Source organism: Podarcis erhardii (assembly GCF_964252035.2).
Source record: "Podarcis erhardii genome assembly, chromosome: Z".
Taxonomy (NCBI): domain Eukaryota; kingdom Metazoa; phylum Chordata; class Lepidosauria; order Squamata; family Lacertidae; genus Podarcis; species Podarcis erhardii.
The window spans coordinates 50131722-50153209 of NC_138504.1; the positions used below are offsets into that span (position 1 = coordinate 50131722).

At 48.4% G+C, this 21488-nt stretch overlaps 1 protein-coding gene across 2 annotated transcripts in view; it reads left to right on the forward strand.

Annotated features, from left to right (window-relative positions):
• The first annotated feature begins 189 nt into the window (after window positions 1-189).
• CRB2 (crumbs cell polarity complex component 2) overlaps window positions 190-21488 on the forward strand; it is a 59834-nt gene continuing 38535 nt past the window's right edge. Inside the window, exons 1-2 of one of the 2 annotated variants that reach the window (XM_081847439.1) lie at window positions 190-653; window positions 18032-18724. In XM_081847439.1, coding sequence (XP_081703565.1) covers window positions 593-653; window positions 18032-18724 — 754 coding nt within the window. In that variant the 5' untranslated portion in view covers window positions 190-592. The remainder of the gene's footprint in view (window positions 654-18031; window positions 18725-21488) is intronic. The other variant, XM_081847440.1, reaches the window with a different exon arrangement.

The following is a 21488-nucleotide window of genomic DNA, read 5'->3' on the forward strand; positions in this document are numbered from 1 at the left end:
TAAAAATTTAAAAGAAACCACAAAAGGGGGAAAGTCAAATATATGCATATGTGATTTGTGTTTTTGTTATTTTCTTGTTTGTAATGTTTTTTGAAAAATCGAAATAAAGTATATAAAAAAAATCGAAATAAATATATTATATATATGAAACCAGCAGACCATTGCGAGGCTGTACTCTTATTTGCCTGCATAGGCCTGGCGAAACAAAAAGTAATCAGAGCAGGCGTTTAAGATTTGGCTGATAAAAGGGCGCAGCCTCCCCTCTCCCCATCATCCTCTAAGGCCGCAGCGGAGGGCGCCTCCTTGCACGCTACTCTTTAGCAATGCCCAGCACATGACTCTCTCCTGCCCCTCCAGTCCATGTGATCCAGTCTCCGTTTTCCCTTTGCTCCAGAGCAGGGTGGCGAGTGGACAGCGAGTCTGTCCAGCAGCCTGTTTGAAGCAAAGCATGGAGTCGGCAAGCGCCTCGGCATTCCGGAGCATGGCCACTTGAGCCTGGGATGCGCGGGGCGTCGGGGGCAAGCTTGACCAGGACCCATCCTTGAGGCCACCTTCGCCTGGGGACCACAAGACGCTCGCCGGCCAGCCGGCCATGGACTCCCGGCTGCTGCTGCTGCCGCTGCTGCCCATCTCCCTCTCCCTCTGGTTTTGCGGTAAGTAGCTCTTCAACCGGCGTCTCTTCCCCACTTTCACGGGACTGGCTCCGATTTTTTGCGCCTTCGGCGGAGTGCCGAATTCAGGAGCCGCAGTTTGCTTTAAGCCTCCCGTGCAGAGAGCTCATCTTCAAGAGCACGTGCGCGGGCTATTTTGAAGCTGCAGACGGCGTAAAACAAACAGACAAACACAAGCAAACAAACCCAACACTGTAATAATGTTTTCCCTTTGCTCTGGCTGTGGAAGGAAGAGTCCGGCCACTTTATTCTTTTGCAAAGCTTTGTGTCTTGCAGGTGCTGGTAGGTGGGGACAACGCTGTAAAGAAAAGCAGGGCGAGGAAGTTCCCTAGGTGGGCGTCATCCGCAGGTGGCTTCCCGCACAAAAGGCCCCGATTCTCAGCTTTCTAAGAGGTGGTTCCCGTGAGGAATCTCTGTGTGCGATCGCGCGCACTTTTGCGGGGCAGCTTATGCCCTCCTTTGCACATAGTTTAGAGCGGGTGGCCAGAGAGAGAGAGAGGGTTGAGAACAAACCCAACTTATTGGACTCCTTTGCAGAGTTGCAAGGTCATCTCAGAAATTTATCCCGCTTTTCAGAAGGGGGGTGGACTGGGAACGTTCTCCTTTTCTTTGCCTGCCCCCCGGGGAGGCGGTTTAGGAGGCAAAGAGGAGCTACATCAGAATAGGGAAAGTCCGTGTTTGTTCAGAGGAGCCTTCTCCTCTTCCTCGCTCTCCAACTTGAGGCTCCCAGCCTGGGCCGGGCTGCCCTTTCCTCAGTCCTGACCAACGCAGGAGCCGAAAGGAAAACGTTTGCACCCAGTAATTCCCCTCTTTTTCTCCTGGACCGACTTCTTTGTCTGGCTCCTGGCATTCCGTTGGTTCCTGGGACGCAACCGGGCTGCTTTTGTGTCCAGTAACCATGGCTACAGAGAGAGCGTGTGAAGTAACGATGGAGGCTTTTGTGTGGCTGCAGAGAGCAGGCCCCATGGCGCGCGGGGCTGCTCCTCTATGAGCCAGAATGCGGTCGTGGGGCGATCTTTCTTTGGGACAACAGCTTGGAGGAGGCTGTTCTTCCTTATCCTTTCTTGGTTTTTAGAGGGATCGCAAGGGCGGGCATGCCGCTTCAAAGCTGCTATCTGGCATTCAGGGAGCCCTGCTAACTGTATAAATCTCCAGACTAAGCCAACTAGCAGAGGGGGCTCTGCCAGCATGTTTCACTGCTTGAAATTGTTCGTTCTTCCTCTAGAGGGAGAATTCCAAACCTTTCAACGACCCTGTAATTACATGTAGGCATTTGGCACAGCCCCCATTTCACAGAGCAGGAAAACTGAGACACCTGCAGGCCAAGTGAAAGGCTCATAGCTGCAGTCGGTCCAGGAGCTGGACAATTGTAATATTGCAGGTCTGGGCAATTGTAATATTGCAGGTCTAATATTTCTACCCTGGTGAAAATGGAATGTATGAGCTGATTGATCTGCTCAAGCCAATACCCAAGGCCTGCCTCCTGTAACCATGGGTGAATATCAGACACAGGGTCTTTTCAGTACTGGCTCCACAGCTGTAGAAATTCCTCCCAGCAGGACACCCAGCAGTCCCTTTCTCTTCCTATCTTTAGATGGGCTGTAAAGACATTTCTACTTAAGCTTTTTTTTAATTAAAAAAATGTTTTGCTTGCCTTGTGATATTTCTGTTACTGTGAAGTTTGATTAGAACAGCTATGTTATCAATTTGTTTCAAATGATTTGTGGCCTTTAAAAAGTAGTTGCACACCAGTTTGTATGTGTGTAAAGCAGCAGTTCACAAATGATATGAAATGAATTATTATTAATTACATTTGTATCCCACCTTTTCTTTAAGGAGCTGAAGGTGGCTTACATAGTTCCCCTCCCCTTTCTATCCTCACAACAACCCTGTTGAGGTAGATTGGGCTTGAGAGTAAGTGGTCACCCTGTGAGTTTAATGGCTGAGTGTGAACCCGGATCTCTCAGAGCACACCCAACACTCTAGCTGCTACTCCATATTGTGTGTTGCCTGCCAATGCCAGCCAGTCTTGTTCAGTTAGCATGCTTGGTTTGTAGTTGCCCTAAGCATGCTTCCATTGGGAGTGGCGGTTGGTGTGAGTGGGAAAGTGTTCTGATGTGTTGGTGTAGTAGCAGGTCTCACCCTTGTGAGCTGCAGGGCAAAACCCCTATGCAATGACATTAGAGCCCATCTCTTCCACTGGCTGCCTAGCCCTGCCTACGGTGCCACTGAGGCAAATCTCAAATCTCCCACTTTTGAGTAGCAGATGCCTGGAAGTTTTTCAGATAGCCCCATCAGCATACCACTTGTGGGGAGGGGATGCTTTGAGGATCATGGGGCAGAGTTCAGAGGGCAAAAGGGGGCACTGAGGCTGTATCCAGACACATCAGAGAAGCGTTTCAGTTAAACACGTTGTAAACTTTGTATGAGAAATCAGGTTGGCAAAAATAGAACTCCACAGTGCCCTCTGTGTCACAACAGATACAGAGTGCTTTTTCTTTGCTAGTGTGGCTGAGTCCTGAGTCACAGGCAGTATTGCACTTGAGTGGGGGACTGGGAATCTGTGCCTTTTCCATTCAACCTAGAATGGAGGAGGAGGAGGAGAATAAGAATCGTGCTTCGTATCCCGGCTTGAGGCAAATCTGGCTCTGTCTGTCCTGGTGTCATGTAGACACCTGGAGTGCAGCTCAGACGTGCTCCAGCCATAGTGTTCCTTCCTCCTCTCTTAAGTGGCTGATTTGCCTGCCTTAGCTGCTGGCGTATTTAGATTGGATTTGGAATTAAGGCTTGAGAGCCAGCGTGCCTCACCAGAACACACAAGAACTCCCCCCCCCCTGCCTTGATCCCATTTCCCTGTTTGATATGTAGCAGCAGCAGCAGCGAGATCAGAGGAGGTGGGAAGCATGAAGGTCACCCTTGAGGAGTGTTTACAAAGGGGGTATTCTGCAGGGTGAGCAGGGCTACAATGGGAAGTGGCAGATCAAAGAGCTTCGGGAGCAGGGTAGGCAAGACAACCATAAAACCAGCATGGATTTATGGGCCTTGTATGGCCCCCTCCTCGAAACCTGATAATAGGAGCAGTTTCATCTCAGAGGCTGTATGAAAATGGTAGGTGGATAATAAGATGCACACCTGGCCGGTCTTCTATTCAGGGAACATCTGCTTCAAGCTGCACTTAATGGCACTGTGAATATTTAATGCATACATTTTGGCACCGGCAGCCCCTGCAGAGGCAGAAAAAGAGTCTGAAATAGGCAGCTGTGTCTGCAGGTGCTTCCGGGCAAGAGGGTTTTTCAGGTGGGGTGGGGGTGAAGTCACCATTTGTCAGGTGAGCAGTTCAGATGTACCCCCTGACACCTGCAAACCACGGCAGGGGCACTTCGTAGTCCATTCAAGTTCTGTAGGTGGCTGAGTTGTTCATGTGCAAACAAACATAGGCTGTCTTGCACCTCTCAATTCTATCATTCCTGTCACAATGCTTCTGCCTTATCAGTGAGTCACACAACTGGAGAAGAGTGCACATTTTTAAAGGGAAACTCAAGCACTAACACCAGCCTCCTCCTCCACATTGAAGGGGAACTTTACCATTTGGTATTGGTTTCACTAACCTGACATGTACAGTGGTACCTCGGGTTACAGACGCTTCAGGTTACAGACTCTGCTAACCCAGATATAGTACCTCGGGTTAAGAACTTTGCTTCAGGATGAGAACAGAAATCACGCGGCGGGAGGCCCGATTAGCTAAAGTGGTGCTTCTGGTTAAGAACAGTTTCAGGTTAAGAACGGACCTCCGGAATGAATTAAGTTCTTAAACCGAGGTACCGCTGTAGTTGGGAGCAATTACCAGAGTATGTATCATATACTGTACCCACCACTGCCGCCTGTTTTAATGTACTCCTGACTCCAGTGAGATTTTCGCTGCTTTTTTGTGGTTATGACCTGTGGCTTGCTTGAGGAACCAAACATTGTGTCTTCCTGGAACATCCCCAACTCAAAAGCCACACATCTCTTTCTCATAAGTGTGGAGCAAACATGTGGCCGCTCCTCAGTGATGGATAGTTTGCATTCACTGCTCTTGTTCTAGGACTAAGCCCTGGAATTGCATTGATACCCTGATTCAAATAGAATCCTAGAAAATAAAATTAAACATATTGTGTTGCATGCATGGGACAGGAAAGGGGAGGAAGGTCTGTCTGTCTGTATTTAGAAATTTCTTACCTGTCCTTCATCAGAAGGTTAAAGGGTGGGTTACAATTGTACAGTGTGCAATTATAAAAACAGTTAAAACCAAATGGAACAGAACAGTAGAAATTCTGTAAAAGACGCAGGTCCCATATAATAAAATAGAAACCTTCTGTCAACGGCCAGGTAAAGAGATGTGTCTTCAGCATACAGAAAAACCTATACAACACACCTCTGTGGGGAGGGAGTTCCCCAGTTAGGAGCTTTGATGAACATGTCTCCTTCCCTGACCACTTGGGTCTGAATTGAAGGAATGTGGTAGAAGATGCCTCCTCCTCCTCCTTCCTGATCCAGCTTTAAGTCACTTCCTCACTCTGCCCTGGCACCTGTTCCTGAGTGCAGATGACACCAAGAGAGGGATATAGAAGGGCTAAGCGTGCCAACTGCCCAGGGTGATTCCAAGTGAAGCAGGTCAAGGAGGCACCATGTCCAGCTGCAAATGAAGTCACTCTCACTGATCGCACAGATGCCAAAATCCATATATTCTTCTGCAGAAGCACTTCCCCCCTCCTGTCCACCGATCCTTTGCCTGAGTAAATTTTATTACTAATTATTTATTAGCTTTATAATTATTTACTTATTATGTATGTAAAAGTGAACATAAAACAGACCAACAAAGGCAGAACGTAGAGGTTCAAGTCATTGCTTAGGTTGGCTTACAAGCAATATCAAGGAGTGGTATTCTCTTTTAATATTTGTTTTTCTTCCCTGCCCTGAATCTGCCTGCATCACTTCTGTACATTTAATGTCACTGGGGCACTGAAAGGCTTTTAAGCTTCAAGACCGATGTCCAAGACTATACACAAGTCCATTGTAACACACTCTCCCGTGGTCATTATTACCCCTTGGTGAAGCACCAGTGTGGGAAATGACTGGTGCTGAGGTTGTTAAACTGAAGCAAGGTGCTTGTGGGTGGGGGGTGGGGAGCTGTATCTGAGCTGTTCAGCTCCTGGTCCCCTTCCTTCCTTCCTGGGAGTCATCCAGAGAGAATGCCCTTCTGCTAATCTCTTCTGCTGACCAGGAGAGGAGGAGGGCAGCAGAGGTCACCCAGGATTTACTAATATAAGCACATGCCTTTCAATTGCCATGGAAACATAACTCTTTCCATCACACCTTCAAAGTTGCCCTCTGAGTTGTTGTTTAACTCTTGTGTCTTCTGGAGACCAAGGTGCCCCTCCCTGCCTTTTATGCCGTTGACACTAAAGGCTGAGAGTTTGGCAAGTCAGCGAGCACCTGAGGCCAACTGCCTGCCAAGGATTTGTCCTTTTCAAAGCAGTGCTAAAACCAAACAAAATTCTGCATTGATATATGTACTCATGCAAGGAATGTCATACACAGGCCTGGCTCTATCATTAGGCAGAGTGAGGCAACTGCCTCAGGTGGCAAATGAGAAGGGACATGGAGCAGCAGTGAGCTGCTGAAAGCAGAGCTTCATGTGCCCTGAAGCCTGCTCTTGCTAAGCTAGCCTGTTGCCCTCAATTTTCAGCAGACCAGGGCAACATACGAAGAGCCCTGCTGGATCAGACACACTGTTCTCAAAGTGTCCAGACAGATGTTCATGGGAAACCTTCATTTGGGACCTGAGTGAAGCAGCACTCCTCTCACTTGTGATTTTCAGCAACTGGTATACGAGGCACACTCCCTCTCACAGTGGAGGCAGAGCATAGCCATTGTGGCTAGCAGCCACCGATGGCCTTATTCTCCATGAATTTATCTATGCTTCATGTAAAGCCATTCGTGCTGGTGGCCACCACTGTCTCATCCCATGGTTCAAAAACAGGCTGTACAAAGAAGGTCTTCCTTTCGCCTGTCACATTTCCAGCTTTGAAGTAAGATTGAGCTGCCAGTTGAGTTGGCTTCTATATGTGGAATGGAGGCAGGTGGGTGGGTGGGGGAGATGCCGTTTTGTTATTTGCCTCAGGTAGCAAAAAGTATTGGGTCAGCCCTGAATTTTGAACCCCAGATCCAGGACTTGGCTTGAACCAGGATTCATCAGAGCTGGCCCCATTATGAAGTGACAAGAAAAATGAGATACAGTGGACGCTCAGGTTGCGAACGTGATCCATGCGGGATGCACGTTCTCAACCTGCAGCGGCACGTCTGCGCATGCGCGGTTGCGATCCAGTGCTTCTGCGCATGCGCAAAGTGCGATTTAGCGCTTCTGTGCATGCGTGACCCCCAAAACCCGCAATAAACCCATTCCGGTACTTCCGGGTTTCGGCGGGTCTGTAACGCAAGAAAACACAACCCGAAGCGTCTGTAACCCGAGGTAGGACTGTATTGATAAATTAGGTTTGCTTGTAGGCTGCTTTTCCACAATGAGCTGAGCCCACAGCGGCTTGCAGCAAACATACAAAGCGTCAAAATTCACTAAATTTCAATAAACTCAAAAATGACAAAAACCAACAATTTAACAAACACAGAATAAATTCAGTATTACAAAAAAAAGGGGAAAGGAAAGGAGGAATCTAGGTTTAAGTACACAGAGAAGCATAATAAGAGTTAACTGGCAATAATGTTTCTGGTACTGGTCTTGCTGTACTCCAAAGATCCTGTCTTAAATGCAGTTCAGACGGGAGAGGTCCTCTCACCAGGCTAGATTACATACTGCTGACTCACGTAGCTTACTCCAAAGGAGGCTGGTCGTGGCAAAAGGCAAATGTTGGGGTGGGCAAAGGTGGTCCTTCTGTTCCATCAGAGTGAGGGCAGTTAGAGGAGTCCATAGAAGGGACGGGGGAGAAATTTGATTCAATTTACTCTTATAGGGAAACCTGATCTAATTTGTGCTTTCTGAAACAATACACAAGGTGAAACACAGCTACCCTTCAAAATTCACACTTCTCCAAACACCGCAATGTCCAGCCAAGTTGTAAAACACACCTACACCCATATGCTAGAGTAATGTGTGCCTAAAAGTACATAAACTAAATAAAATCACATTCAAAAATGCATTATATTAGGCCAAATTACATACAAATATGTATTGGAAGCGGGTGGCGCTGGGTTAAACCACAGAGCCTAGGACTTGCCGATCAGAAGGTCGGCGGTTTGAATCCCCGCGACAGGGTGAGCTTCCGTTGCTCAGTCCCTGCTCCTGCCAACCTAGCAGTTCGAAAGCACGTCAAAGTGCAAGTAGATAAATAGGTACCGCTCCGGCGGGAAGGTAAATGGCATTTCCGTGCGCTGCTCTGGCTCGCCAGAAGTGGCTTAGTCATGCTGGCCACGTGACCCGGAAGCTGTATGCTGGCTCCCTCGGCCAATAAAGCGAGATGAGCGCCACAACCCCAGAGTTGGTCATGACTGGACCTAATGGTCAGGGGTCCCTTTACCTTTATGTATTTATTAGGAGAAAGTAGCACTAAAATGCTGATGAATTTTCATTTGTGGTTGTTGTTTTTTTAAATCACAAATAGATGTGGAGTACTAAAACTGAGAGATTTGCTCATCCCTATTCTACAGGCGCCTCTGAATGGCTACCTGGAGCTCTGAGGTCATCATGCGTACCATGTGGTCCCTGAGAGACTGTGCAGCAAATAAGCCATTTAAGGTTTTATTTCTTTTAATAGTGCTGCATCAGCAGAGCATTGGGGAAACAATGGCTGTGAACAGGCACGAAAGCATGATGCTCCCTTCAGAGAAGCTTGTTTGCTCTCTTCCACCACTGTGGCATCTTTGACACTGAAAATCAAACCTCTTAGAAATCTGTGGTCGAGCTAGGTGAAAGAGTTTCCGTTTGAAGCTTGGCATTCCTGAATTTTTTCTAGCAGCAATGCCAAAAAGTGTGCTTGTATTCACTTTTCTCAGTGAAATAGTGTTGTTCTCCCCCACAACCCCTGCTGCATTTGGGGGTGGAAGAGGAATTGTGTGGAGTGGGGGAACTTGACATCTTTCCGCAGGGCCTGCAAGACAGAGCTGTTCCACCAGGCCTTTGGCCAAGGCACAGTCTGACCCCGTCCTTTGGTAATCCTCATAGAACTCTAGCCCAATGGTTGCCATTAATTTGATTCTGAACTGATTCTAGAATGAATTGATTTTAGAATTTATTTCAATTAATTGACTGTGTTTTATGTAAACTGTGCTATTTTTACTGTTGTTAGCCGCTCTGAGCCCGGCTTTGGCTGGGGAGGACGGGATATAAATAAAATTTTATTTATTATTATTATTATTATTAATGAGACTCTATGGAGATGTATCTGATAAGGCCTGTTTAGTAGGGCCCTGGTTGTTTTCTCCTGCTCTGGAGGGCAGGATCCGAGCAAATGGATTCTTGTTACAAGGAAGGAGATTCCGACTAACCATCAGGAAGAACTTTCTGAGAGTAAGAGCTGTTTGACAGTGGAAGAGACTCCTTCAGGAGGGGATGGACTCTCCTCTCCTTCCTTGGAGCTTATTATTATTATTACCCTGTACAGTGGTACCTCAGGTTAAGTACTTAATTCGTTCCGGAGGTCTGTTCTTAACCTGAAGCTGTTCTTAACCTGAAGCACCATTTTAGCTAATGGGGCCTCTTGCTGCCGCTGAGCCGTCGGAGCACGATTTCTGTTCTCATCCTGAAGCAAGGTTCTTAACCCGAGGTACTACTTCTGGGTTAGCGGAGTCTGTAGCCTAAAGTATATGTAACCTGAAGCGTATGTAACCCGAGGTACCACTGTATTATTATTATTATTATTATTATTATTATTATTATTATTATTATTAAATTTTACACCCCGCCCTCCCCAGCCAAGACCAGGTTCAGGGCGGCTAACACTGGTTTAAAACAATTGATTGAAATACAACTTAAAACAAAAACGAGATTAAAATACAACATTAAAATGCAGCCTCATTTTAAGCAGAGGTTGGATAGTCAGCTGTCATCTATGATTTAGTTTTGTTCCAGCACTGCAGAGGGTTGAATTATATGACCCACAGGGTAGCCTTTCCAGCTCTACGTTTCTATGGTTCTGTGATTCTGTGGTTGCAGTGGAGATCATATCTGATCACAGTGAAAGGATGAGGTTGACACACTGAGAGTCACTGAGCTAGTTGCAGACCTGGGCAAATCACGTAGCCTTCCTTTATAGACTTCCTTTCTTTGCTTGGTCCTCTTTCCAAGTGTGATAGAAACCTTTGCCATTCTGGCCTCAGCAGAAGATGCAGAAACTGATAACCCCAATACTTGCAGCTTCCCCATTGGAATTTTAAGTGGGGGGTTGGGTCATCAAGGAGGGGGCTTATCAGCAGAGCTGTCTGGGAGAGTATGAAGAAGCAAGTATGGTGTGCATGGCTAATGTTAGAGTGACATTTAAGGTACCAGTTGTACACAGGGGGTCGGAGCCACTGCAGAGCCCTGTGACCTCAGAGGAGTGTGCTTGGGAGAATTTAGTTTCCCCCCAGATTTTTAATCATGAACAAAGCTTGTCTTGGATATAAAGGGCATTTGGAGGAAAATCAAACCGAAATCCACCAGTAGTGGATGCAATCTAACTGATTGTCTTTCTCTCCACCTGACTCCTCCTCCCTCTCAATAAACTCCTGCATGAGACAGTATCTTGTCCCCAATTCCAAACGCACACACACGAACATCTCTCTGGTGGATCCCCAGCTTTAGCCAAGCACCTACTAGAGCAGGCAGGCGGGGTGTGGGATGGGGAGGCAGATTTCACGGTACAAGAAAATGATAGCCATTAGCAGCTTAACTCCCAAGGCAAACAGAGGCTTGGTGATATCCATTGCAACTTCAAATGAATAGGTGATGTTCATCATGACCTCAGCACAGGGAAGAGAAGCACACACACACACACACACACACACACACACACACAAACACTCCACCCCACCCCACCCCACTTCCTTTTAAACTGCAATCTCAATCTTGATCACCCCACATGGCTGCTTATATTTTAAAGGAAAACAGAAAAACACTTGTTAAATTAATTACATATTTAAATACCATCCAGTTTAGCCCCAGTGCCTTATTTTTTCAGCATGACTTTTTTGATGCTGTCCTATGACATTTGTCTGTGGACTTCTGCTGCTTTTTGCTCTGATTTTTTTCTCATTAATTTTAGTCCTCATGTAGTGCTTCCCTTAATTATAACTATTGTTTTGAACTTTTTTTCTTTGTGCCCTGAGAAGGACTGAAAAATAAATCAAAACAGCACACATCCCCCTTGAGTCTGTTGCCTCGCAAAATGGTCTCGTAGAAGCATAGAAAGGATCTCAAAGGTCTTCTTGTCCATGGTTTGAATCTGTCAGTTTAGGTTTCTTTCAGTTCCTCATTTTCCCACATTTCCACATTCAGTTTACCACATTTCCAGATCAGTTTATAAATGTTTCTTTAAAGTTCTCCCCAAAATTTGTCAGCGTTTAAGTGTTACCTGCCTTCGAATGTACACATTTCTGCATGCAATTTTCCTAACAAACACATTGTTGCCAGCAGTTTCCGATAATGCCTTTCTGTATGTTAGTCTCAGAAATATTACACATGTTTTATGCACACTTAACTGTAACATTTTTCTGGATGAAGAACTGCACCATAACATTCAGAGAAATGCAAAATTTCTAGGAATACCTGTGTTTTAGGTTGCATATTGTTTTGGGAAATGTAACTCAGATAGATATGCATTAGGAGGTGAGAATTCCCCCCCCCCATCCATGCATAACCTTGTCTGACCCCCTCTTCTCCTTCCCGGCTCAGTGCACTGAGAGCATCCTTAACAGAGTCCGTTGAGCTTCTGAAGGGTCTCCTCCTGTCTAGCCAAAAAGCTCCTTTGCAGCTTCTGCCCATTTACTCTCACGCTGCCCCCCAGAGCAACAAATAATGAACCTGCTTCATCTCCTCTCTGCCACGCATCCCTTTAATCTTCTCTTCTGCAGGCTAAGCTCTTTCAAGGCAGCTGCGGCCAATTTCACACCATACAGGACAACACTTTTAAACAGTCATATGGCTCCCCCCAAAGAATTATGGGAACTGTAGTTAGGAGTTGCTTGCACTCCCTCTCTTCAGAGTGGTTTAGCAATCAGTCAGTCCTTCTTCATGGGAAACTCTGAGATTCAGTCAGCATCAGACTGAAAGTTTGTGTTGACATTAAAGGGGGAAATTATCACATCTTGCACAGAATCCCATGTCAAAGCAATTTACTTAGCAAGACATCTGTAAATGTGATGTCCAGACTGCCCCCCCCCCAGGTGGGAAAAGGAGGGGTGGGGGGGAGAGAAGTGTTCTGCTTATGCTCTTTAACTGTGGCTGGCTTTGAAGTTTATCCTAATCAGTTCTCCCTTCTCAAATGTGCATGGCATTCGCTCTGGAAGAAGGTAGTGGGTTCCTCCAGTGCTGTTTTCTCATAAAAATGTAGAGCAAGAGGTCAAGGTGTTGGCGTTCCTTGTAGACCAATGATTGCAGCATCTGTGCAAGACAGTCGTCACTTTTCAGCAGCTGGACATTGGGCATTATAGACTGATACATCTTTTCAGTTGTTATAAAATGTGGCAATGTTTTAATTATTATTTTTGTCAACTTAGATGTTGTATAGTCTTCCTGGATTCCTTGGGAGGAAGAGACAGGGGAAACAAAATCAAACAAATAACAATAATTTAAAGAAAACCAGACATTCCTGCAGTCCCAACACATTTTAAAAAATATTTTATGTTTGCCTTTATAATATATCCCAGGGAGTTTCACAATTGAAAATTACAGTAAAATACAATTGCACAATTAAAACTCTACAGGAGAACAGAATTAAAAGCACTTTCCAAATTTATCACATATTTTAAACCAGACGCTGGAGTTGATCACTCATCTACAGTATTGATCATATAGTCTCATTCCCCATCTGATCTGTGAAAAAAATAACCTGACACACACCTTTCAGTGGCAGAAGAGCATCATTCGCTTTGCGAAAGGTCCCAGGTTCCACCCTCAGGCTCCTCCAGTAGGACCGCTTCCTGAAACCCTGGAGCGCTGCTGCCAGTCCCTGTAGGTCACAGAGAAGTAGGCTCCTCTCCTGCTGCCACCCATTCAATTTCTGATGGTGGTGGCACTCTGAGAAGGACTCAGCAGAAACAAATCCTGTGCAGATTGATGCAGAAGAAGGTGGCCACACATCACATCCCTAATGCAGCAGACTTCCCATCTCTGAGCCGTTTAAGGAGCAGCGGCTAATTGTGGCATTGTGCCAATTATGCATGGTACGTATTCACGGCACTCATTAATAAAATAACAGCCTGAGCCCATAGGCCAGACCACTTCAAAGGCTGAAAGCAGAGTTTATGGAAAAGGGTGAGTTCTCGGATGCAAACGTCTCATTTCAAGAACAAAGCAGGGCATTTATGATGTGACTTTATTCATTGTGTTTTATTTATGTATTTCCCATGGTCCCTGACAGACCTCAGCGCTCCTTCCCAAGAGAGAGGCGTGTATGTACATGGCTGTGCAACTGACTTTGGATTTGCAGGGTGCTGTGTGCCTAATGTAGAGACAAATGAAGAAGCTCTTCTCACAGGCCCTGGATGTGATCTTTGGTTATGGTTGTGGTTCTGCTCCCTGCATGGTTTCTGCAGTGTTATTGCTTGTAGGGGTCTACCTTGAGTCACACTGCCCAGACCTTAAAGAGTACATCTTGCACCCTGTTCTGGCCAGAGCTAAACAAAACTAGATCCAATCCAGGACTCAGCCTGCAACCTGTTTAACAGCACCAGAATGTGTGAACAAATAGTGCACTTTCTCTCAGCATTTATAATATAATAATAATAATAATAATTTATTATTTATACCCCGCCCATCTGGCTGAGTTTCCCCAGCCACTCTGGGCGGCTCCCAATCAGTATTAAAAACAATACAGCATTACATATTAAAAACATCCCTGAACAGGGCTGCCTTAAGATGTCTTCTGAACGTCAGGTAATTCTTTATCTCTTTGACATCTGATGGGAGGGCGTTCCACAGGGCGGGCGCCACTACCGAGAAGGCCCTCTGTCTGGTTCCCTGTAGCCTCACTTCTTGCAATGAGGGAACCGCCAGAAGGCCCTCGGCGCTGGATCTCAGTGTCCGGGCTGAACGATGGGGGTGGAGACGCTCCTTCAGGTATACAGGACCGAGGCCGTTTAGGGCTTTAAAGGTCAGCACCAACACTTTGAATCGTGCTCGGAAACGTACTGGGAGCCAATGCAGATCTCTCAGAACCGGTGTTATGTGGTCCCGGCGGCCACTCCCAGTCACCAGTCTAGCTGCCGCATTCTGGATTAATTGCAGTTTCCGGGTCACCTTCAAAGGTAGCCCCACGTAGAGCGCATTGCAGTAGTCCAAGCGTGAGATAACTAGAGCATGCACCACTCTGGCGAGACAGTCCGCGGGGAGGTAGGGTCTTAGCCTGCGTACCAGGTGGAGCTGGTGGACAGCTGCCCTGGACACAGAGTTAATCTGCGCCTCCATGGACAGCTGTGAGTCCAAAATGACTCCCAGGCTGCGCACCTGGTCCTTCAGGGGCACAGTTACCCCATTCAGGACCAGGGAATCCTCCACACCTGCCCGCCTCCTGTCCCCCAAAAACAGTACTTCTGTCTTGTCAGGATTCAACCTCAATCTGTTAGCCGCCATCCAACCTCCAACCGCCTCCAGGCACTCACACAGGACCTTCACCGCCTTCACTGGTTCTGATTTAAAGGAGAGGTAGAGCTGGGTGTCATCTGCATACTGATGAACACCCAGTCCAAACCCCCTGATGATCTCTCCCAGCGGCTTCATATAGACATTAAAAAGCATGGGGGAGAGGACAGAACCCTGAGGCACCCCACAAGTGAGAGCCCAGGGGTCTGAACACTCACCCCCCACCACCACCTTCTGGACACGGCCCAGGAGGAAGGAGCGGAACCACTGTATAACAGTGCCCCCAGCTCCCAGCCCCTCTAGACGGTCCAGAAGGATGTTATGGTCGATGGTGTCAAAGGCCGCTGAGAGATCCAGCAGAACTAGGAAACAGCTCTCACCTTTGTCCCTAGCCCGCCGGAGATCATCAACCAGCGCGACCAAGGCAGTTTCGGTCCCATGGTGAGGCCTGAATCCCGATTGGAAGGGATCCAAATGGTCCGTTTCCTCCAGGCGTGCTTGGAGTTGTTCAGCAACCACCCGCTCAATCACCTTGCCCAAGATGCATTTGCACAATGCAGGGGTGAATTTTAGCAGAGGCATTGAACCTGTTCGTAGCAGCACCTAAAGCTGTGGAAAGCATACTTTTCCTACCCACTGAACAATCACAATCAGACCTGATATCTGGGATTAGGGCTTTCAACTAAGAAGATGTGAATGGGGGTGGGGGGGGGCAGAAGTGAAGCAACCTGCTCTGGTACCTGCAGCTGGGGTCATCCCAGGGGTGTGGCGCGTGTCCCGAGGGCGTGGCGCACCGCTCATATGGGGTGTGGCGCACCTCAGGGGGTGCCGCCGATCGGGGGTTGGCATTTTGTCACCCCGCCCCTTTGGAAGGGTGGACCGTCCCCCGTCCCCCCTTGGACTGCCCCGGGGGGAGGAGAGAAGCACCCCTCTGCTTTAGGAAGGTGAATCTGTGCTCTGTCTGGTACCAGACTTTGATTTGCTGGCTAGTCCTACTGCCTCTCCCTTCCTGAACCATCCTGGTTGCTGGAGGAGCAGTTATGCATCACCAAAGAGAGAAAATGTATCATTGAAAAGACATGCAGTTTTAGAAAGAACAACGTGATTTTGACAGAAATGCAATACATCTCGCCCTAGTGGGGAGGACTGTGACCAGGCAAGCTATGGGCCTGTTCAGTCTGCTGACACTCACCACTGAAGGGCACCTGCAGGCAGGACTGACTGAAGACAGTTTGGCACCCGAGCAAACCACAAAGTGGTGTCCCCCTCCACACCCGGGAGGAAGGGGTGAGTGAAAATCCACGTCAGGGAAAAGGGGTGGGGGGAGATAAAGATCTACATCAGGACCTACTGCATTTATGCACCCTGCTGTCTGAGGCGGTTGCTTCACCTTGCCTCATGGGTGAGCTGGCCCTATCTCTAGGGCTCTAGATCATCAAACTGGGCTTGGAGTGGGCAGCTCTTCAAACAGAGAACCGTCCTCTGTCAGGTGCCCGTGGCCACCTGCATTCAGAGGATGCCACTGCTGGCCTCTCTGGCTCCAGCCTTCACCCAGCAGCAGGTGTAGCTCAGCACCTGCTTTCCCACCTGCAGCTGGGGGTCCCTTCCAGGCACACCCCGTCCAGCTATGTCTGCCATGGCAGAAGCAGCCAGTGCTTTTTGGGGCAGGCGTGTTCGAAGCGCTTCCTGGCTGCTCATTAAGAGAGGCTTGCCTGCGCTTCCCACTCTTAATTGCCACAGCGGATTCCAGGCATGTTCCGTCATTCCTGTTTTTTCTGCCTGAGCGGGAATTCAAGAATAAAAGGGCTGATGAAAAGGGTGCGCTGGGCTGTGTGGAGCACAGCACATTCCCCAGCGTCACATGGAGCTGGGCTGGCGGGGGCGGAGGGATGGAACGGAAGCCTGCATCCTGGAAACCCCCCCACCCCGGGGTGGAAGGTAGCTCATGGAGGAATGTGGCTTGAAAACAGGCAGGAATGGTGTGTGTGTGTGTGTGCGCGCGCATGAAAGGATAAGCATCTGCACAGGGAGGTCCCCCTGCAAACGCAACCAGGAGGGTGGCACACATGCCACACAGTTGACTATGCAGACCATCTTTGGGGTGACGCAGAAGTGTCACCAGGGCAGACAAAGGGAGCCCCTCAGCTCCTCCTCTCAAGAGAAGGGGCAGTGAAGGTTCGCAAAGCCCCCAACAATGAACGAAGACAGTTTAAAATGTTCATGAACATCCTCTCCAGTGAAGGACTCTAGCATCCCACCGCCTCCCCCACTTTTTGCCCGATGGTGATCCTTTTACATATTGCTGGATTAGGGTTGACACTCTTTGCTTTTAGTAATGTTTCCCAAAAAATGTTTTGAGATTTTTGTGCAGGATTTTTTATGGTTTTGCTTTCCTGGTTTTGTTGGATGTATATGACAAGTGGCTGGAAAACCACTTTGGTGATGGTAGGGAATGCTTAAAAAGTGTTATATAAGCTTATTAAATAAAAAAAATCATTAAGGATCTGCTTAGTATACCACCCACCCACAAATCCAACCTGGAAACTAGCCCTCTACTCCATGAATTAGTTTAATCCTCATTTAAAGCCATACAAATTTGTGGCCATCGTTGCCTCCTGTGGGAGAGAGTTCCACAGGTTAACTGCTGTGTGAAGAAGGACTTTTTATCTGTCCTGAACCATCCAGCATTCAACTTCATTGGATGTCCACAGGTTCTAGTGTTAGGAGAAAGGGAGATAAACTTTTCCTTATCCTCCCTCCATGCAATGCATACTTTTATAAATTTCTGTCTTGTCATCTCTTACCATTTTTCCAAACTAAAAAGTCCCAAACGATGCAACCTTCCTTTGTAGGAGGGCTGCTCCATCCTTTTGACCATTTTGGTTGCCCTTTTCTGAAGCTTCTCCAACTCAACAATATCCTTTCTGTGGTGAGGTGACTGTATAAAAGCAGCTCAAGGTAGCACACCCACTTCTGCCCCTTCCCTGTTTTGTCCTCGCAACAACCCTGTGAGGTAAGTTAGGCTGAGAGAGCATGACAGGCCCAAGGTCACCCAGTGAGTAGGGATTTGAACCTGGGTCTCCCAAGTCCTAGTCAAACACTCTCACCTCTATGCCACACAAAGGTCAGAATCATAGCCTTGTCTCTACAAGTGGCACTTGTACAAGTGTAGCGAAAGGTTTGTACCTACTCTCAAAAATGTAAGTCATCGCATACAGGAATCCTCCTGGAATTTGCCATTTTGGTTTTAACCCTTTGGACCCTCTTCTCTTGTCTTCTCCACATCTTTGACCTCACTCGCCTCTTCCCCCACTGCTACCAGTGCTGCCAATAATTTCAATGTAGGCATTCACCCAAATGCTACTGGAGACAGCAAGGGACCAAGCTCTCACTCCCCCAGCCCTTCCCTAGAAAATGCTCCCCACCAGGATTTGCAGCACATATTTGCACACTGCACATTTGCAGCACACTGCGCCAACACCTGCTGCCCAGCTGCCTCACAGTTGCCTTTGCCTCCCCTCACTGTCTCCAGGGCTTGTCTCCTCCGAGCTGGTCAGCATTTGCTCCTCATCTCCATGCAAGAATGGAGGCACCTGCAAAGACTTGGAAGATGGCTACAGGTGCCTCTGTCCCCAGAGCCTCTCAGCCCATGTGGGAAAAGACTGCGAGTACCTCTACGAGGTGTGCGCTGGGCACCCCTGCCTACCTGAGTGGATCTGCCGCGGGACTCCTGGACACCTGAACTACACCTGCCATTGTCAGCCCGGCTCGGCAGGTCTCTCCTGCAGCAGCGAAGGCGAGGTGTGCAAGAGCAGCCCTTGCCTGCAGCCTCACTTGCAGTGTGTGGAGCTGCCCGGTGGGTATGGCTGCCAGTGCCCTACCGGAGGCAGCTGCCAGGCTGGGCCTTCCCTTTGCTCCAGCCAGCCCTGCCGCAACAACGGCACCTGCGTGGAGAGTGCTGGGGAGTACAGCTGCCGATGCCAACCTGGCTACAGCGGTGCCCACTGCGAGGAGGATGTGGGCGAGTGTGCCTCTAGCCCGTGCCAGAATGGGGCCATCTGCCTGGACAGGGCTAACGAGTACAGTTGTTTCTGTGTGCCTGGCTTCCAGGGCTACCGCTGCGAAATAGACATCAACGAGTGTGCCTCCCGGCCTTGCCAACACAACAGCACCTGCCTCAACCTGATGGACCACTATGCTTGCCAGTGCCTGCCTGGCTACACAGGTACTACTTGCAGGTTGGGGGCTGTGTTCCTTTGGGGCAACTGCAGGGGAAGGGGCGCGTGCCAAATGCAAAAGTGGGTGGGGCAACAGTAGCACATTTTACCTTTGTGCAGGAGGATGCAACTCAAAGAGGCAGTGGAGCATGGCCAGTGAGGCTTATGGCCTTGGGAGAGTCCCAGGGGCCAGGCAGGGAAGCTTGGAGGGCCACATTCACTCCCCCATTCCTGAGGTTCCCCCAGCGCGCTAAGGGCACTTCATGGGTCACCAGCATCTTCCCGCAGGATCACAAGGGAGAACATCTTGCTGTCTATCTACTTAACTTATTTAACTCACCATGGGACCTTTGGGTGAAGGGTGGGTAATTAACAGCAGCAACTTAGTTATACATGGATGGTGGTCCTAGGAGGTTGGAGCAGAGAGCAGACTGGCTTGTCATAGGGGGCATCTGTGATCGGAAATGTCTTCGGTCCCATGTGGTGACTTCTGGAGGTAGATGTTGCTGGACTACAATTCCCATCATCCCATGCTGTCTGCTGGAGCTGATGGGAGTTGTAGCGCACAGCACCTGGAGGCCCCTAAGTTGGCCATTCATCCCTGTTGTGAATACTGAAGACAGCTATTATCTTAAGGATGGGCAGTACAAGGGGCTCTTGAATTCCTTTCTACAGCTCAGATTGTTCTGTGACACCAAACCATCTCAATGCGCCCTGATTCACTCCCCACTTGCCGGCTTTGTGCTGAAGCAGCTCCCACAAGGGTCTTTTCTCAGTGTCTGCACCCCCACCTCTGTTATCAGGGTGGAATCCAGTCACGAGTGCCCCCGCCTGTACCTGGTACCAGCCAGCACGCAGACGCTCTTTCTGACCTTGCTCTTCCTTGCGGAATAAACAGCAGGGGCTGTTACAGGAGTTACATTGCTGTGAAGGAATGTCAGGGTGACTGGCTGAAGATAGTGGGATGGGACAGGGTGGGTAGGCAGAGGGGGGGCTGTAGCAGCATCAGATTCCCCTTCTGCTGGTTCTCCGTCACCCCCCCTGCCCCCAGTGGTGTGGGAGGCAAGCGCTTTCTTGGCAGTGAAAAGTCTGCTCTACTCAAGGAGAACGACAAGAGGAATCTGAGAAAATTGAGGAGGGGGGGAGAGAGAGAATGAAATGCCATCCATCTTGATTTCATTCCCTTTAAGTAGATTCCTGGTTTCCACCTTTTCTTTCTCTGCACCCTCCCACCCCAGGATGAGTAGGTAGCATTTTGAGAACAAAAATGGGTAAGGATGCCTGGAAGGTACAGAAGCAAACGTGGCAAATGCTTTAAAAAACAAAGGACACCTGCCCACCCCTCAGCCACTTTGGATCATCAGAATCAAAGACAGTGTAGTGTAGTAGTTAGAGCAGGGGGTATGGCAGGAGAGGGTGGCAAGTATGGGAGGAAGAACCAAAGACAATCAAAGAAGCATATACGGTAAATATTTCCGTATTTGTAGTTTCTCTTGTCTATCTATCTATATCATCTAATTTGCAGAATATAGATAGATATCTTTTCAAAAAAGATATCGCAGTATAACCTAAATCACAGGGTTGTTGTGGGGATTAGATGAGGAGAGGGACAACCATGTACCCCACCTTGAACTCCTTTGGAGAAAAAGGTGTGGTATTAATGCGACAGACAGACAGACAGACAGACAGACAGACAGACAAAAAAGGCAGCCCACAAAAAAGAAGCAACAATGCTTTCACCAGCCTGGTGCCCCTCTGCCAGCTTGGCTATATGAGTTTGGGTCTGGTAAAAGTACAGCCCTTCTGGCTGGAGCTGATGTGGGCTGTAGTCCAAAGCACCTGGAGGGCGCCAATCTGGGGAAACTGGCCTTCCAGCCAAAGACGCTGGGCTGTACCTTTCGTCAAGCCTGCAGGGGAGGGGCAGGAAGCATTGGGCAAGAATGGTTCTCAATGCCCTTTTGTTGTCCAAGCTTGGTGCAGCAGGAGGGCACTGAGCTATTTTTAAAGCGGATGTTATCACTATGTTTCAAATACCTGAATGCCCTTTGCAGAGACGAAGGCAAGGACTTGTGATATGGCCCCAGAAGGAAGGTTGTGGTGGAACTTCAACTAGAGGAGAGTTGATTGTTCTTGACTATTAGGAGGAACAAGTGGAACCAATTTACATGGGACAGGGGGTTTCAGGCTGAGTCCGGACGGGACATTTGTTAGGGATTATCCAGCACTTATTCAACTCTCTTGATTCTGTGGCCAAACTTTGCATCTGCCATAGGAATGGAAAGTGTGTGTGAATGTGAGAGGGGGGTGGGGGTCATCTTAAGCCTGGGACTTGTGGGGAGGAGAGGGCATTGTTCCTTTGATGCTGCTCTTTGACCATTGTGTAGTTAGACTTGCAACATGATGATTAAAAATACTTGCATATCTGACATCTCAAACAAGGCAATTGCTGCTTGGATGGGAGGCAAATAGCATTTTGAAACAAATGTGTCCAAAAATATTCAGACCCACAAGCTTAAATTTGGCTTAAATGTAGCGTGATCTGGCAATGGCAAGAGAAGGTGTCCTTTTCTAGGGCCGCCTCCTCCCTGGTGACTGAAGCATGCTGTGTGTTGACACCTGGCCATAGCATGGTCCGACATCCATATGCCACCCAGTCACACTTTGCATGCCCCCACAACAAACATGGGGTTGTAGCCACGGACATTTGGCCGGCATGGGCTGAGCCTTCTTTGGCAAGATGGGATGCAAGGAAGTTTGCTGAATGTTCAACAG